At 44.1% G+C, this 11,878-nt stretch overlaps 1 protein-coding gene across 1 annotated transcript; it reads left to right on the top strand.

The window, feature by feature from the left end:
- Positions 1 to 632: 632 nt before the first annotated feature.
- MINAR1 (membrane integral NOTCH2 associated receptor 1) lies at positions 633 to 10,852 on the top strand. The gene is made up of 3 exons (XM_044439017.1): positions 633 to 2,930; positions 8,094 to 8,348; positions 10,655 to 10,852. The coding sequence occupies exons 1-3, from the start codon at positions 633 to 635 to the stop codon at positions 10,850 to 10,852; spliced, it is 2,751 nt and encodes a 916-aa protein (XP_044294952.1).
- Positions 10,853 to 11,878: the final 1,026 nt, after the last annotated feature.

Here is an 11,878-nt window from a genome sequence, read left to right as displayed (position 1 = left end):
AGAATTGCCCAGCCAGATCTACTGTGCTGGCTCGGGGATTCTGGAAGTTGTAATCCTTAACATTTAGAGGATACCGAGTTGGGGAATGCTATTTTAGTGCAAAAAAGGGACAGCATGCACCCAGACAGAAACAGTAGACGGGGGTACATAACCTCCAGTCTGGAGGGCATATTTGGCCATCCCATCCTGTGATCTCAGTCCAGCCCTCTTGAATCCCCAGATGGCCCCACCTCCTTTCTTGCAAGCATCCGTCATTTGAAAGTGTCCCAGTTTTTTGCACTTTATCCCTCATTCTAAAAGGTTGAAATGCCTCTCCTAAGGCTTAGTCACCAGCTGTAAGAGCTTCAAGGTAAAATGTGCTGGTAATTCTGGCACTGTGCTTCTGCTTTGGCTGTAGCTGACACTAGAATGAGCCTCCCCGGCAGCTTGTCCCAACTGAATTTGGATGTTGGCCAGAAGAGTTTCTGCACACTTGCTATGAAGAGAGTGAGAAATGATTTTTAAAATGTGCCATTCTTCCTTAAGTGTCTTCAGATAAATATGTGTGCTTTGTTTTGTTTTTCTATTCTGTGTCAATTTAGAATTGGAAGACAACATTTGGGATAACCTATAAAGCTTGATATCTGTCCGTCATGGAGACCAGTCAGGACTCCTCTCTGTTCCTGGTGAACATTTTGGAGGAGCTGGACACCAAGCAAAACAGGGTCTCCTACCAGGATCTTTGCAAATCGTTATGTGCCCGGTTTGATTTGTCCCAGCTGGCCAAGTTACGGAGCGTGCTCTTCTACACTGCCTGCCTGGATCCCAATTTCCCTGCAACCTTGTTCAAAGACAAAATGAGGTGCACTGTAAACAACCAGCAGTCAAAGAAGATCATGGTTGCGGCAGACATTGTGACAATATTTAACCTCATCCAGATGAATGGGGGTGTAGCCAAGGAAAAGCTTCCCGTGGGACGTGAGAAGGTGAGGAAGAAGGAGTCGCTGGAGTCCTGCCGATCTGACACAGAAGTGTGCAGTATGGTGGACTGTGTGATCAACTGTGAATTGCGAGATGGGGACTTTAGCCAAGGGTACTCAAGCAGGAGGTCATCCAAATGCAGGAAGGGAGACGGCAAAGACTGTCCTCAGTTTGTTCCTGCTTCTGAGCCAAACTTTTTGCTTGGGGTCAGTAAAGAAATGAAAGGTCGAGTGGCTTCTCTCGATCGCTTGCAGGCGCTGGCATCATATGCCATCACCAGCTCCCCTCCGTGTGAAATGCAGAGCACCTATTTCCCCATGAACATCGACACTGAATCGATGTCGGACCAGGACTCCTTACCCATTACTGCCAGCATTAAGGAGACATTCACTGCAACTGAGGAGCCCTTTGTGATGCAGTCATGTGTGCAGAAGCGCAACATATTCAAGGAAGACTTCCACAATCTCATCACCATCTCACCCAACTTGATCTCTCCCACTAGCAAAGCAGACGACGAGCTTGCCGAGCCCACAAACAGGAAGGAGACTCCCAAGCAAGCTTTCTTCAATCACAGTTTCGAAATGCCATACAGCAGCCAATACTTGAATCCCATTTATTCCCCCTTACCGGATAAAAGGCGGGTCAAGCATGAAAGCTTAGACGATCTCCAGGCTTCTACTTACTTTGGCCCAACAACCATTCTTGGACCACAAGATTCGAAACGATGGTTAGGAAAGCCAAGCAAACAAACTCCATGGCCAGTTAAGAGCTGGAGTTTGAATACTGAAGAAGTACCTGATTTTGAAAGATCCTTTTTTAACAGGAAACAGTCAGAAGAGAAGCCTCGATACCAGGGTTCAAACAGCCAGCCTTCCAATTTCCCAGCTGCTGAGAGGCTTCAACCTTATCACAACCCAAAGGATCAGCAACCGATGATGCAGTCCAGCTATGCTGTGAAACCGAATGGGCACAAACCCAAAGATATCCCCTCCATTTTAGAAGTAGAAAAGCACGAGCCCATCAAAAAATTTAAAGACAAAAGTATCAACTGCACTTCTGTTCAGCTTCTAAGTATGGAGAAAACCAACAATGTTGGGACACAGACGGACCAACAGGGGTTGGAGCACAAAAAGGGCAAAGAGGTGGGTCACTCAAACCAGAATAAATATGGTGAGCGGCATTCTCTTAAGCAATCAGATGATGACTCTGAAATTGTAAGCGATGATATCAGTGATATATTCAGGTTTCTGGATGACACGAGTATCTGTGGATCTACAGGAGTAATGCAATCCTCTTGCTACAACAGCACTGGGTCACTTTCTCAGATACATAAATCAGACTGTGAAAGTTCCCCTGAGCACCACCTGGCAAAAATTTCCAATGAGAACACCAGTAACAAACTTGACAAAGCGTCTCGCTTGGAGATCAGCAGCACGGATGATGAACTGAAAACCAGTGTCTGCAAACTAGTCCTAAGGATTGGAGAAATTGAGAAGAAACTAGAGTCCCTTTCGAGTGTCAGGGAGGAAATATCCCAGGTACTGGGAAAGCTAAATAAGCTGGATCAAAAGATTCAGCAGCCAGAGAAAGTGAGTGTCCAGCTAGATCTTAATTCCTTAACAAGTGAGGTTCAATCAGAAGAAAGCACCTCCCCTAGGCTCTTTTCATGCCACAATTCTTCACACGGTGGCAAACTGGAGAATAATCCAGACTGGTGCTGTTCAGATGCCAGTGGCAGTAACAGTGAAAGCCTTCGGGTCAAAGCCTTAAAAAAAAGCTTATTCACGAGGAGGTCTTCGAGGTCATTGACAGAGGAGAATAGTGCCACAGAATCCAAGATAGCGAGCATTTCTAACTCTCCCAGAGACTGGCGAGCGGTCACGTACACCAACCAAGCTGGCATCACAGAGGAAGAGATGAAAGACCGAGGTGGGGGTGAAAACAAAGAATGGCACAGAAAATCCAAAGAGGTAATTTTTCAATTTTCAGATCAGTTGATTCTAGTTTTGAATGTGACTGCGCAAAAAAAGATCTGAGGGCAAGCAAGAAGGCTTGCAGAGTCTCAGTGTCTGCCCACTGCAGCCCTCCCCACCTTGTTTTATCCCAGTGTTCTTTTTACTCTCTCAACATTTCTAACCACTGGCCCTCCTGGCAGGGGCTGTTAGGAGCTGAAGTCTCAAAGATCTAGAGAGCACCCAGCTGGGGACGGCTGGCCTCTTGCAAAACAATTATCAATTTAATGAAGTAGAGCCAGATTTTTAGCCCATCTATTTCCCCACACCTCCACCCAGCAATATTCAGGGTATAAAGAGTGGCTGCATTCTAAATAAATGCACAGGTCACGTTGGTCAAGACTCTGACATCCCCACTCCCCCTCAAATGGATGACATTTGCACAACGTGGCCTTCTACCATCCGCTCTAATTCAGGGCTTACGTGTTAATTTCCTGATAGGGCAGCTTGCCAAATGGTAAGCAGTCCCTGTATGTAGTGGTACAAACACAGGTGCAGAATGGGAAGAGCAATACGATGCTGGGGGTAAGGAGAAGGGAGAGACCTGGTGGGAGAGCTATCAGCAAATCCAAGCACATTGGCTTGCTGCACCCTGGGCAGGAAGTGGGGACATAGACAGGCAAAGGAGTGATGCTCGAAATCACTAGGATCCTCTTTACATCATAGAAACAGAAACAGAGTGAGTCAGAAGGGGTCTCCTGGGCCATCTAGTCTGACCCCCGATCATCTTGCCGTTCATCTCATTCAGAATTCCCTTTTGCATGCACAGTCACTGCTTGCAATTCACATGAACAGGAAACACAGGCAGATCAAGCAGTGACTAAATGGGGATATGAGCATATCCCCCAAAATTACACACACATTTTATCACATAGACTAAATCAGAGCTGATTCAGTTTTCTAAGGAAATGTCCACAACTTAGGAAATTTGGGGATTTGTTTGCATGTGCGTTTGGGGCTTTGAATGGACATGCTCACATGTTTTGTACGCAAAACCAACATTCTCATACCTCCCTAGGTGGGGGCTTTCTCTTTCTGCCCCCACATCAGCTTCTTCTTTTTTTTTCTTCTCTCAGTAATAGTGGGAAGCTTTTAGCTGGTCTAGTTCCAGGCTGGAGCCTGCATGAGGATGTGTCAGGGAAGTAAGCAGGGGCTTATGATCCTGCAGGTGTGTGGCTATACCCCTGGAAGGCTCTGCTTTGCCTCTTTTCCAGCAGCAGAACAGAGCCTGTGGGACAACTGTAGTGGTTGTGTTCAGGTGACTTCCTGTGCAGATATGCCAGTGTGATAGGGGAATTGCCTCTCAGCCAGCAGAACAGCACTTCTGCTGCATCCAGATGGCCCTGAGATGTTCATGTGTACCTACCTCATAGGATTGTTGTGAGGATAAAGGAGAGAGGAGGACAATGTGAGTTGCCTTGGCTTCCTTGCAAAAAGTAAAAAGGCAGGATATATGTAAATGTGATGAAGGTGATGATTACACAATATGCAAAATGCAGGAGACTGGAACCAAATTTAGCCTGCTGTGCAGCTGCTAGGTGTGGCTAGGCGTGTCCAAGGCTCCTGCTCTGCTTTCTCATCATTCTTTATCTTTAATCCAAACTTGGACCTCAGCTCATCAAGTAAGTCTGCTTTGAAACAGAGGGTTGTCTTCTCTAAAGTAGGATACGTGGCCACACAGTCACCAGAGAACATAGAATTGCTCCAGAAGTACTTCTCAGTTTTTAAATGACGAATTGCTGTTTTAACAAGCATGCCTATTAAAACAGCCTTGTCTCTCATGGATTATGAGTGTGTGTAGGGGGGTCTAATACAACTTGAGTAGCCACTTCTTGTTTGAATCAAAGTTTGTCTGTAATATTTTCATTCCCTATTACAGCCTTCCCTAACTTTGTCCCATGCAGATTTTTTAAAATTAAAACTCTCCCCCCTACATTCCCTATCATTGACCATGCTGGCTGGGGCTGATGGGAATGGAAGTACAAAACATCGGGAGGGCACCAGATGAAGGAATATTTCAGTCATGGCCATATGCTCAAGTTGCTTCAAAAACAAGCAAGTGTAACAATAATTCTCTGTCCTACCAATTAAAATGGTTTCTTCCTCTATGAATCGCCAAAAAGCCTTGTAGGTTGGAAGAACTATGGAAGTGATCTTTGCCTCTATGCTTCTTCCACCCTCCATCCTCAACAGAGTACCCATAATCCACACTGGGAATAAAACAAATGTGTTTTGATCCAATGTACCAACATGGATCCATAAAGATACTTTCACTGTGCAAATGACATTGAATAAACCTTGTATTATAAAGCATGTCTTGGAAGTTGACCTTGACTGAGAAAGAGGAAAATGTTGTGATTTGTTTCTTGGAAGAGGTATTATTCACTGCTTCTTTGATACCCCCTCCTCCCACTTAACAAAGAGCAATCCAAGAAATGAACTGGCTGATCTATTCTGCCAAATTTTTGCTGGCCATGGGCTATGAATGTTTTAAGTACTGAAAGAGGATTGGGTTTTTCTTGCTTCATTGCTGTTAGCAAGTTTTCATAAATTTTTCTAAATGCTATTGTCACATCTAAGTTCTCTCTCGTGTTTGATTGGACAAAAATCTGAGAAATAAATTCAATGAAGGATAGCCCATCACTCCCTCTAAGGCTGGCCTCACATGCTGGGGGATACATAGCCACAGAATGCTGTCTGTTGAATGGGAGGGAAAAATAATAACAGAATTGGGTGAGATGGAATGGAATGCTCTGGAATAGGACTCAGCACACTAGGCTGTCTGGAACTCTAACCAGGAGGACTTCAGTTACAAGGCAAGGATATACTACAACATGTTTATTGTTTATTTATTTATTATTTTCATTTATATACCACCCTAGTAACCCAGAGGGCTCTCTGGGTGGTTTGCTGTTGTTGTTGTTAGTCGCGAAGTCGTGTCCGACCCATCACGACCCCATGGACAACATTCCTCCAGGCCTTCCTGTCCTCCACCATCCCCCGGAGTCCACTCAAGCTCATGCCAACTGCTTCAGTGACTCCAGACAACCACCTCATCCTTTGCCGTCCCCTTCTTCTTTTGCCATCTATTGTTCACAGCATTAGGCTCTTCTCCAGGGAGTCCTTCCTTCTCAATAGGTGGCCAAAGTATTTGAGTTTCATCTTCAGTATCTGGCCTTCTAAAGAGCAGTCAGGGTTGATCTCCGCTAGGACTGACTGGTTTGATCGCCTTGTGGTCCAAGGGACTCGCAGGAGTCACCTCCAGCACCACAATTCAAAGGCCTCAATCCTTTGGCGCTCAGCCTTCCTTATGGTCCAGCTTTCACAGCCATACATTGCAACTGGGAAAACCATAGCCTTGACTATACGCACTTTTGTTGGCAGGGTGATGTCTCTGCTTTTTAGTATGCTGTCTAGATTTGCCATAGCTTTCCTCCCCAAGAGCAAGCATCTTTTAATATCTTGGCTGCAGTCCCCATCTGCAGTGATCTTGGAGCCCAGGAAAATAAAATCTGTCACTACCACCATTTCTTCCCCATCCATTTGCCAGGAAGTGAGAGGACCAGATGCCATGATCTTAGTTTTCTTAATGCTGAGTTTCAAGCAAACTTTTGTACTCTTCTCCTTCACCCGCATCAAGAGGCTCTTTAGTTCCTCTTCACTTTCTGCTATGAGAGTGGTATCATCTGCATATCTGAGGTTGTTGATATTTCTCCCAGCAATCTTAATTCCAAGCAGTGATTCATCTAGCCCCGCCTTCCTCATGATGTGCTCTGCGTACAAGTTAAATAGGCAGGGCAACAGTATACAGCCTTGCCGAACTCCTTTCTCAATTTTGAACCAATCAGTGGTTCCGTGTCCAGTTCTCTGGGTGGTTTACAAACATTAAAACCTACCAATCCTAAACAAACAAATGTTGTTGTACATCTTACTTTTTTTTCTTTTTTGGGGATGGAAGAAAGAAAATTTGAGGTGTTGGAGCCATAGGCAAATATCACAGCTTCAGAAAGCCATCGCTACCTTTGTGGCATCAACAACTATTACAATCCATGTCTTCACTTCAGGCCACGTCGTCAGACAAATTATATTATGTTTACTGTGGTTCTGCCTTTCAAGTTTAAAAGCTGTTTGAAATGCAGATACCAGATTGCTGTTAGGAGCACCGTGGTCAGCTTACAGGACACCGACTGTTTTCCCATTATATTGGTTACCAATGCGTTCCAAGTTCAGTGTGAAATAGTAGTTTTAGCCATTATAGCTCAGAACAGCTTAGAGCAAAGTTACTTGAAAAACTGCCTGTGCACACAGGGACTTGCCTGAATCTTGAGATCAGCTTGAAGGGCCCAGTCCATTATCAGAAAATTTCATCTTGTTAGAAGAGTATCCTTTCAAGTGATGGCTCCAGTACTGTAGAGTTCCCTTCCAGAGAAGGTCTACTAACTCCTTTCTTTTTATTGCTTTCAAGCATGTTACAAAGAATTAAAATCCATACACTTGCAATGTTTCCAGTCAATCATTTTCTGCTGATATTTGTATATGGCACTACACCATGGGCTTTTACATGGTGGCATGTGTCTATCCAGGCTGTCACGTTTAGAACTGCAGTAATTGTTTTTGTTATGTATGCTATCTTAGGAATTTTTAATGGGGTATAAATTACTATAGAGAAGTTGTAAACAAATGCCATTGTTAAAGGGATGCAGGTTACAGGATTGTGTTGAACCTGTCCAAGAAAACCCACAACCAGCTTTGTAAAAAAGCCCATAAAAGTTACTAGCCTGCAACATTTTGCTAGCTGATGAGGTGTCCTCTATAGATTGCATTTCAGTGCTGGTTCAAAGCAAAAGAAGCACCCGCTTTGCGGGAGGGAAGAGGTCACTAGGTTCTTTGCAGGCCATTAAAAATGTCTTCTACCAAGAGGACTGGTAGATGAGGGAAGGACACCCATCCTCTGCCAGTCCAACTCCATTTCTATGCTGATGATGGAGAAAGGGGCTTCTGTGTCCTCTGCCCACTGGGCTCACTCACCTGCATGGGGTTCCTGGTTCCCCGTGAGACTCAGTGAGTTATTAAATACAAGGGCACCCCTTTCCTTCTCTGAACTTCTGACATTCATTTCAGGCAGACAGGCAATACGAAATTCCACAGCCGCACAGACACTCCAAGCCATCCAAAGACACTTTCTTGATTGAGCAAGTCTTTAGTCCCCATCCTTATCCCGCATCGCTCAAGTCACACATGAAGACCAACCCTCTCTACACAGACATGCGACTGACGGAACTGGCAGAAGTGAAGCGGGTGCAACCATCCTGGACCATTGAGGAGTACACCAGGAACTCGGGCGAGAAAGGGAAGCTGGCCTCCTTGGATCTTCAGGTGAATTGCCTTGTTTTCCATGACTGGCCGTCTGTCCCTGAAAGTGATCAATTGAGGTGAAGGACGGGAGCTGACGCATTAAGCAGGGAAGGTGACAGTCATGTTAACAATGATATATTTAGTCTGCAATCCTATGCACACTGATCCGGAGTAAGTCTCATGAATTCCGTAGAATGTACTTCTGAGTAGACCCATATAGCATTATAGAACTTACGGTTTTTATTTTTTATTTTCTTTTGGTATTTTGTCCCCATCTACCACTGGATTAGCCCCCTGAGAGTGTCTTCAGAATTGAATTGGGCTAAACGAAATGTTCTCACTGTGCCCTAAAATGCATATTTCTAAGACACACAAAGCCTTGTCCTCATAATCTACATTATGCACTTGTTGTTACTGATACCCTCCTGCTTTTCTTCCATCGTGGAGCTGCAAACTGCATATGTACAGTTTTGGGGGAGGGGGGTTCCCACACATTCAGATTTGATAGGAACATAGAAACAGAGTGAGGCGAAGGGGCCTCCTGGACCCCCAGTTCCAGCCACTCCACTCATGACATGCCTACCATGTGCATGTCCAGCCTATCCTCGAACACCCTCACTGTTGGGGCTTCAACCACCTCCTGTGGAAGCCCATCCCATACTCCAGGGGTCCTAACTGTCAGGCAGTACTTCCTGGCATACACCTCAAATCTTGGTTCCCTGAGCGTTGCTCCATTGGAACTCTTCCTGCCCTCCACTACAGGGGAAAAATGGTCATGACCCACCTCTGTGTGACACCCCCTCGCATACCTAAATGTTGCCAACAGGTCACCTCAGAGTCTCCTCTTTTCCAGGCTGAAAAGATCCAGCTCCCTCAGTCTCTCCTCATATGGCTTTCCCTGCAAACCAGCCACCATCCTAGTGGCCCTTTGATAAACCTGAAAATAGACATCCCTTCTGATTTATTAATCTGAGCTTCTCTAGAACTTTTCACGTTACTGCTAGAAGTATGTATTGCACGGAATGTGAATGGTGACCAGATTCTTCTCTATCCAATTTCCATGCCTAAATTAATCAATTAGGAAATCCTCCTTCCCAACTTTACTATCCTCTTTGTGAGCAGTATAGTAGGGAGAAACATTTCAGAGAATTTTTCAGGGAGATAAAGGCCAGCTTAGCCTTAATTGCATCATGCTCCTTTCCATGATGTTCTAATTTCCCTGTGAGCAACCCTTATTTATGCAGTATAATTCATGGGGATGGGCAAATATCTCAGTCTTGCTTTCTCCTGCATTCATATTTCTAAAATCTCAAATTATTTTTCTTCCAAGAACATGGCAAATTTTGATAAATTTTGATCAGAACTAACTGAAATTCCATTGATCTTCATTAGTCCAATAATTACAGCTTTTCCCAGCAAGGACAAAAACATGATGTACCTCTTTGCCATATGGATAATTAAAAACGGGAAGCATGGAGGAGAAGGAGAGCAGTGGGAATTCTAATTCAGCATCAACATGCTTGAATGCACAGGGATTCAGACCCAAACTTTTAAGTACAAAGCACCTGAAACCTTGGGTCTGAAGAGAATCAGTTTTCCCACATTCGTTTTTTTTTCAATCCCAAGTTCTTTTTGACCTGAATATGGACCACTTTGCAAATTTTGATAAATTCTGCTCCAAACTGAACTGAAGTGCTTATTCCCTCTCTAGCCATCTGGGCTAGGATGATCGGGTGTCCTGCTTTGTAGAGGAGCGCCCTGTATTCGCGGAGCCAACAGAGGTCCCTCCTGAGCGTGAAGGGTTTTTCAGTCTTCATCTGAACCCTAAGGAAGGGGGAGCCAAGGCAGCCCACAGGTTGCCCATCAACAGCACATGGAACAGGCACCCAGCTCACTCAGCCAGTGATGCATTTCTATTTCTATGTCAGGTTCAGTTAAGATTTCTAAATTTGCTCCTATACATACATTGGCCTTAAGTATATGCAACTGTTGTGCACATTGGCTTCCTCTTGAATGGGAAGCGCAACTGTTTGGCAGAAGTCTTGAAGCTCTGATGCGCTTAAATAATTACGGACTCTGGAGGTAAAAATCTTGTTGGGGAATGGCAATGCATGTCATCTCACCTATTTATTCTGCTGCAACTACATCATATTCTGCTGTAACACATTTTGAAGTAATGCATATGACTAGCTAAAGCAAGAGAACTTGGAAGTGCTTTTCTTTGGCTGGACTCTGTCCTAAATATGTAAATTTGTATGGCTTCTTATTTAGAACTGGAAACCTGATAGAGAGACTTAATGGTTTTGCTTTTCTATACATTTTTCCAGACCCAAGAATCTTTAAATCCAAACAATTTAGAATACTGGATGGAGGACATATATACACCAGGCTACGATTCGTTACTGAAGCGCAAAGAAGCTGAATTCAGAAGAGCCAAAGTTTGCAAAATAACCGCATTGATTGCTGCAGCTGCCTGTACAGTAATCCTGGTCATTGTTGTTCCCATATGTACTATGAAATCATGAGTCCCAGTCATGGAGGATAATTCCCAGCCTTGTATATAACATTGCTCCAGATACCCCACTTGGTAGTTTACATAACCGGCTTATGGCAAAAATTATAACCACTCACTGGGAAGGATCACTGAGAGATCCAGCAAATGAATTCATGGGTACATTTCTTTCTTCATCATCTTTGAGAAAGGGACTCCTTTTAAAATAGCAAAAGCACCAAGCAGATCCAAGGGTAACTTGGTTTACAATTTTTACACATCATTACACTGGATTTTTTTCACCCTTTGAAAAGATAAACTATTTTACAAGATTGGAAATGGATGAAGAGGGAGGAAGTCCCTCCACAATTGCCCTGTACCAAGAGAAAATTTTATACTGATGTTATAGAGATGACTCGTGACTCCTGTACAAAACACATTTCATCAGAGCAGTGATACCACTCTCCAAAATGTGAAAAATCTGAATGTATTGTGTTTTTTAGTTGTTATGCATTTCTTGTTTGTGCAATTTTTGAAAGCAGTTTGTGTAGCCATGGGATGTGGATGCATTCCTATATTTGGAATTGGTAAGGGCTCCTTGTATCCTGGTCTCGCCGTATGTGAATGACCAGCCATTTGCTGCAGGCCAAAAGATTATATTTAAAAAGTGATCCCCCAGAAGGGATTACTTGCATTAATATCCTATTTCAAAAAAGGTGGCATGTACTGCCACCCCAAAATTATGATTTCCTCAACTGATATAAAAATATCTCACTTTCACCTCTCTTTTGGCCAGATGAAGCTGAACAAATTGAAGAAGTTTCCGCCCTAATGTTCTGATTCTTGGAATTGTAACAAGAAAAGTTACACATTTATGGATGGTCACAAAAACACCTTTCATGTATCGCGGTGGGGGGGTGCGCCATGCTTTGAGGCCAGCTGACACATGTATTGGCATTCAAGGTGGCTACTGTTAACCTAGTATTTGCACACTTGGTGCATGTGCCAGGAAGGCAATACATGTCCTGGTGTGTGTGCATAAAGTTTCATGCACCACTTG

This window comes from Varanus komodoensis, unplaced genomic scaffold (assembly GCF_004798865.1).
Source record: "Varanus komodoensis strain SLA01 unplaced genomic scaffold, ASM479886v1 scaffold33, whole genome shotgun sequence".
In the NCBI taxonomy this organism is placed as follows: domain Eukaryota; kingdom Metazoa; phylum Chordata; class Lepidosauria; order Squamata; family Varanidae; genus Varanus; species Varanus komodoensis.
The sequence above is the reverse complement of the archived record's forward strand: the minus strand, read 5'-3'. Positions and strand labels throughout refer to the sequence as shown.